Consider the following 6,767-nt stretch of genomic DNA (forward strand, 5'->3'; position numbering starts at 1 on the left):
GATGCAAATAAAACGTGTAGCAAAGTATTTTTGGGTTTTTGAAATAATAGATCTGAAAATAAAAGCGAATAAAAATAGATCTCAAAGCAAATACGATGAAGAATAGACCCGGGGGCCGTAGATTTCACTAGTGGCTTCTCTCAAGAAATAGCACACGGTGGGTAAACAAATTACTGTTGGCCAATTGATAGAAAATCGAATAGTTATGATGGGCAATGATCAATATATAGGCATCACGTCCAAGATTAGTAGACCGACTCCTGCCTGCATCTACTACTATTACTCCGCACATCGACCGCTATCTAGCATGCATCTAGTGTATTAAGTTCATGGAGAAACAGAGTAATGCAATAAGAATGATGACATGATGTAGACGAGACCTATTCATGTAGGAATAGACCCTATCTTGTTATCCTTAATAGCAACGATACATGCGTGTCTTGCTGCCCCTTCTGTCACTGGGAAAGAACACTGCACGATTGAACCCATCACAAAGCACCTCTTCCCATGGCAAGAAAAATCGATCTAGTTGGCCTAACTAAACCAAATATTCAAAGAAGAAATACGAGGCTACAAAGAATCATGCATATAAGAGATCAAAAGAAGACTCAAATAATATTCATGGATATAGATTTGATCATAAACTCAAAGTTCATCGGATCCCAACAAACACAGGGCAAAAGGAGTTACATCAAATAGATCTCCAAGAGACCATTGTATTGAGAATCAAAAGAGAGAGAATAAACCATCTAGCTACTGCCTACGGACCCGTAGGTCTACGATGAACTACTCACACATCATCCGACAGGCACCAATGAGGATGATGAACCCCTCTGTGATATTGTCTAGATTGGATCTCGTGGTTCTGGAACTTGCGGCGGCTGGAATTGTGTTTCGTCGACCACCCTAGGGTTTCTGGATTATTTGGTTATTTATAGGGCGAAGAGACGGTGTAGTAGGCCACCGAGGTGGGCACAACCCATCTGGGCGCGCCTGGGCCTCCAGGCGTGCCCTGGTGGGTTGTGTCCCCCTCGAGGCTCACTTATGGTACTTCTTTGGCCCACCGGTGGTCTTTTGGTCCAAAAAAATTCTCCAAAAAGTTTCGCTGCGTTTGGACTCTGTTTGGTACTGATATTCTGCGAAGTAAAAAAGCAAAATACAGCAACTGGCACTGGGCACTATGTCAATAGGTTAGTCCCAAAAAATAATATAAAGTTGATATAAAATGATTGTCAAACATCCAAGAATGATAATATAATAGCATGGAACAATCAAAAATTATAGATACGTTGAAGACGTATCAATGCACCGGTACGCTCCGTTTGTGGTCATCTCTACGACATGTGGAGAATCCAAACCTGTTTACGGAGGTGTGTGCACCTTTGGAGGCCACGGCAAGGGGTACTTTTACTCTATATGGATGGCAGCATGATCTTCGAATTGGCCCTCCTACGTCTTAGGTGTTATGCAGTCTCCACATGATTACTTGTATTCCGCCTCTTTTCTTTTTTGAAAGGGTCTTTTACATCTGTATCCCTAACTCAAACCCACTACTCACATTTGCCCCTAATTCGCAAGCCTGCTCAAAAATACCCCTCCGCCGTCATGTTCCCTTATAGAATTGCCCTTCCGTGCCGTTTCCGTCCAGTCAAGGCTGTTTGACTGGTAAGCGGCCGTTTCTTCGACATTTTTGCCCCTCCGTCCTTACACCTGGGCCCAGGTCACCAGTTCTCTCTCTCTCCCTCTCATTCTCTCGCCTGAGCCGCACGCTCTCTCTTTCTCCCCCAAATCGCCTCCCGCCGTAACCCTAACCCTAGCTCGCTCGATCCAACTCGCAAGGCTCGATCTCCTGATGGCAGCCATGGTGGAGCTTCAGATTTGACTCTGCGCGACACTCTACTACGGCGGCGGCGGCAGCGGATGGATGGGGATAGCAGTTGTGGCGGCAGCGGCGGCGGCGGCGAAAGAGGGAGCACACCACAGCCACAGAAGCATGCTTCAGCGGGGTAAGTTTTCTCTTCTAATCTGGCGGAGTCTCATGCCATTTGTAGTTCGATTTGGGATTTGTTGACCTAGTTCATAGTGCTCATGGCGTTGGGATCTGTCTCTGTTTTCCATGGTCATCGTAGGATCGACCCCAATAGAGCAGTTGGGATGGAATGTAGAATGGAAACCACAGTTTTAGCTAGAGCTGGCACAAAAGCAACCAATACAGGATTCTCTTTTCCTTTTGTTGCTGACAATCAATGGACTTTTAATCAGTTTAGATCTGCCATATGTGCTCAATATCCATGGGGTCTATATGATGCAGTGGAATACAGGATTCTCTTTTCCTTTTGTTGCTGACAATCAATGGACTTTTAATCAGTTTAGATCTGCCATATGTGCTCAATATCCATGGGGTCTATATGATGCAGTGGAATTCCGGTACTAGGACATTGACAAAACAGCTTGGGTCCCTGTCCAGTGTGATGATGAGCTTGGTATCATGTTTGCAATACATGATTATTTCCCTGCTAAACTAGAAATCAGTGTCATACAAACGAAGAGAGGAGAGCCAGAGAGCAGAGGAACAAGATCTCAGTCTAGGTCTAGAGATAAAGGTAGGACCAGCCAATCAAGGGGCAGGAAAAAAATGCTCATAGTAGAGGCAGCAGCAGTTCCATGCAGGCACCAGGAACACCTACTGTAGAAGTTCCTAAGAATGCATGTCCCTCTCAGAGTAGAGATTCAGTTGACCCCTATACTGAAGAGGGACTACCAGATGATTGGCCAAGTGATGATGAGGATGAAAAGTTGTTTCCACAGTTTGTAACAAGGAAGAAGGGCAAGGAGAAAGATGATGAGGGGGAAGATTATGTTCCACCCCCTGAAGGCATGTTTGCTGAGGCAGGTGAAGATGAGAAGGAGGAGGACAGGGACATGGGATACTCTGAAACATCTGATGAGGAAAGACCAGATGTGCAATACAATAGAGATGATCCTTCTTTGGCACAGGGAACAATATTTTCCAGTGCTTTAGACTGTAGAAATGCTCTTGCAACCTTCTCAATAAAGACTGAAAGTGAATTTGTGATAGACAAGAGTGACAGTACTAGGTTGACAGTGCATTGTGCTTATAAGAGGTGTCAATGGAGGATGCATGCCTCCTTAATGAGACATAGCACACTGTTTCAGGTATCTAATATATAGCAACTAACATTGCATTGTGCTTATAGTTAGCAGCATTGATACTGTATTTTGTTTTCTTGTTGCAGTACATAGGTTCTAACATGTGTCTGAACTTTCATGAATGCAGGTTAAGGTGAACAAAACTGCTCATACATGTCCCAGTGTGAACAGGAGAAAAAGATTGAAGTCAGCTAAGAGTAGATGGGTTGCTGATGCTGTGAAGACCTGGGTTTTAGAGGATTCAGAAGTGGGACCAACAGAATTGCAGAAAAATTTGAAGAAGAAGTATGGCCTGGCAGTTCCATGTATGAGAGTATTCTATGGGAAGCAAATGGCACTTGACAATATCTATGGTAAGTGGGTTGACTCTTTCCAGTTACTGTATACCTTCAAGGCAGAAGTGGAGAAAGCATCTCCTGGTAGTGTAGTTACCATTGATAAACACACTGTGCAGTACAAACTAAATGGGAAGAGTAGACAGAAAGAGTGCTTTAGAAGAGTATTTGTTTCTTTCAAAGCATGTTGGCAAGGTTTTTTGAATGGATGTAGGCCTTATCTTGCAGTAGATGCCACTGCATTAAATGGCAGATTTAGAGGGCAACTAGTTAGTGCATGTGCTGTGGATGCTTGCAATTGGATCTTCCCAGTTGCATATGGAGTTCTAGAGGGTGAAAACATAGACAATTGGACTTGGTTTTTTCAGAACTTAAGAGAGCTTATAGGACACCCACCAGGTCTTGTTATCCACACTGATGCATGCAAAGGCCTGGAGACTGCAGTGGAAGATGTGTTCCCAGGTGTGGAGCATAGAGAATGCATGAGGCATTTGGTTGCAAATTTCACAAAAAAGTTTAGAGGAAAATTCTTTGATGAAAATTTATGGCCTTGTTCATTGACATACAGCATAAAGAAACACAACTACCATCTTAGGCAGTTGCACAGTAAGGCTGGTGTGAAGGAGTACTTAGAGGAGCATCATACCAAGCTATGGGCAAGGTCACTGTTCAATGAAGTATGTAAAGTAGATTATGTTAATAACAATCTAGCTGAGTCCTTTAATTCAAATATTAAAAAATGGAAGGGTGTACACATTGTGGACTTGCTAGACAAAATAAGACAGTTTATAATGGAGAAGTTTGATCTCAGACAGCAGATTGCAGCTGCTACATTCATTGGCCACATCATAATCCCCAAAGTCATGAAAATGCTTCATGCAAAATCTAAGGACCTTGATATGGAGATAGTGAAGAGAAGCACATATGAGGCAGAGATCACAGCAGTTGACAAGGAAAAGAGAGAGTGGAGATATCCAGTAAATTTGGCCACTGGGACTTGCAGTTGTAGAAAGTGGCAGTTAACTGGACAGCCTTGCATACATGCTTTGTATTTTATTACTTCAATGAGAGGCCCAGTAAGTGAGATTGATCAGTATGTACATGAGTACTTTTCTGTTGCTAGATTCAATGCTACTTATGTTGAAAATTTGCCTGCAATGGAGGGCAAACAACAGTGGGATGTGGTGGACCCTGGGTTTAAATTGTCTGCTCCATTGCAAAACAGGGCCCCTGGTAGACCTAGGAAGACAAGAATTAGGGCAAAATCCGAGGGAAAAGGACTTGGAGGAAGGAGAAAGAAATGTGGCAGGTGTGGAAGGCTTGGCCATCGTGGCACTCACTGCAAGGAATCCATTGACCTAGCTTTTGGGGAAGAAGAGCACTGGGGGGCTGAAAATGCAACAGATGATCATTTAGATGCTGAAACAGATGCTGACAATGCTACTGAGGTTGAAACAGATGCTGAAAATGCTACAGAGGTTGAACCTGATGCTGAAAATGCTATAGAGGTTGAACCTGATGCTCCAATTGCTACAGATGCACCAACAGTGTCATCTGCTGTAAGGTGCAACTGCTATAGATGTTCTCATTTCAATTTTTGCTTTATTTGATGTTCTCATTTCCTTTTTTGCTTTATTTGATGTTCTCATTTCCTTTTTGCTGCATTTAATGTTCTCATTTCAATTGTAGCCCAAGGAAGAACTACAAAAGGGCAGCTGATAGAGGGATGTCACCAGCCAAGAAGAGGCTCAAGTTTGCACCAGATCCTACAGTAGGATCTGTAACTGGAAGCAACCAGCTAAGCAAAGAAGTGAGCAAAACTGTCACCACAAGGAGGAGTTCAAGGCTCTTAACTAACCCTGCTTGCAACACCAGGAGCAAGAAGATGAAAGACCTGTGACTGGAATCATGTAGGGCACTGCTGTTTTTGTTGTTCCTTTTGTGATGCTGAAATTATGAACTTATGTAATGGTGAACTTGTGAGATACTATCTTGAATGTGCAATGCTCCTTTTGTGACCTGCTAGTTTGGAATATTATGTGAGCTGCTATCTTGTGAGATGCTACTTTCAAATATTTTTGTGAGCTCCTATTTTTTCACAACAGATAATTTGTTCAAATATTTCAATCTATGCTATTTTTTCAGTCATCGATCAAAGCAAGATTCTTGATTCATTTCCAAATAGCAACATCACAACATTCCCAAATCACAGCATTGTCCTGTGATAATACATACCCACACCAAGCTCCATCACAACATACACTACAAAGAGAAATCCATTTAGTATGGATTATTAGACCACCCAGAAACAAATGTGGCCACAATGCTAATACCAAGAACTATGATAAATTCCCATGCTTGCATAAGCTCGTTCCTCTTTTTCATCTTCAGCTTCAGTTTCTTGTTCTTCTCGGTTAGATACATCACCCTCCTCTCTAAATCATGAGATTTTAGCCAGCTCTTCTCCAATCCTGCATGAAGCTCCTCAAATGCACGAGCAACACGTTCGGTCGGTGGCGGGTCAATCCATACAACCCACTCACATTCATCAGGAAGCTGCAAAATCAATGATCGAATTAGAAAGAGGGGAAAGAGCAGAATCGAATCAAGCTTAAAAGCCAAACACTTACATCAAGAGGGCAGCCGAGAAACCTTCTGCCGGAGCTTGCTCCTCCCCAGGCGACACGACGAGCAGGAATAAGCCCGTGGCCAGGGCACCGCTGCATCGAGCGAACCTCAAGGCCACAGAATGTCAGATCGGGGATGTAAAACTCCGATTGAAACTGAACTATGCCGACACCATCAACCTAACAACAACAAAAAAACCCAAATTGATGAACCCTAATTTCGCAATATGCCCATCTCTCCCCCAAATCGACACTGAAACTTACAATGGCGGCCACCGACGAGCTCGTAGAAGACATCCCCGCCGTGCCCGCCGTAGACATCGCTCACCACGCCGTGCTTGACCTGCCCCTCTCTCTCTCTGACCGCGGAAACGCCCGATCCAGTACGTGCTCAAAAATGCCCCTGTCGTCGCGAGGAAGAAGAAAGAGGGGAGAGAGAGTGAACCGGTTAGTTGGGCCCAGATGTACGGCAGGAGGGGCAAAAATGTCAAAGAAACGGCACGTTAGCGGTCAAACAACCTTGACTGGACGGAAACGGCTCGGAGGGGCATTTCTATAAGGGCACATCACGGCGGAGGGGCATTTTTGAGCAGGCTTTGGAATTAGGGGTATATCTGATTAGGTGGTTCGAGTT

At 43.9% G+C, this 6,767-nt stretch overlaps 1 protein-coding gene across 1 annotated transcript; it reads right to left on the reverse strand.

The window, feature by feature from the left end:
* Positions 1 to 5,786: 5,786 nt before the first annotated feature.
* Positions 5,787 to 6,454, reverse strand: LOC147990443 (uncharacterized). Its single transcript, XM_087538223.1, has 3 exons — positions 6,398 to 6,454; positions 6,137 to 6,313; positions 5,787 to 6,062 (listed from the first exon to the last, which is right to left on the reverse strand). The coding sequence occupies exons 1-3, from the start codon at positions 6,452 to 6,454 to the stop codon at positions 5,787 to 5,789; spliced, it is 510 nt and encodes a 169-aa protein (XP_087394349.1).
* Positions 6,455 to 6,767: the final 313 nt, after the last annotated feature.

Source organism: Triticum urartu, chromosome 1A (assembly GCF_056163025.1).
Source record: "Triticum urartu cultivar PI428250 chromosome 1A, HENAU_Tu73, whole genome shotgun sequence".
NCBI classification, from domain to species: domain Eukaryota; kingdom Viridiplantae; phylum Streptophyta; class Magnoliopsida; order Poales; family Poaceae; genus Triticum; species Triticum urartu.

What these genes read in the sequence shown, in the direction of transcription:
- LOC147990443 (XM_087538223.1), bottom strand. Translation starts at nt 6,454, where the DNA reads ATGTCTACGGCGGGCACGGCGGGGATGTCTTCTACGAGCTCGTCGGTG. An exon ending in GCTCGTCGGTGGCCGCCATT is followed by an intron (nt 6,314 to 6,397) that starts GTAAGTTTCAGT and finishes TGTTGTTGTTAG; the next exon opens with GTTGATGGTGTCGGCATAGT. An exon ending in TTCTCGGCTGCCCTCTTGAT is followed by an intron (nt 6,063 to 6,136) that starts GTAAGTGTTTGG and finishes TTGATTTTGCAG; the next exon opens with CTTCCTGATGAATGTGAGTG.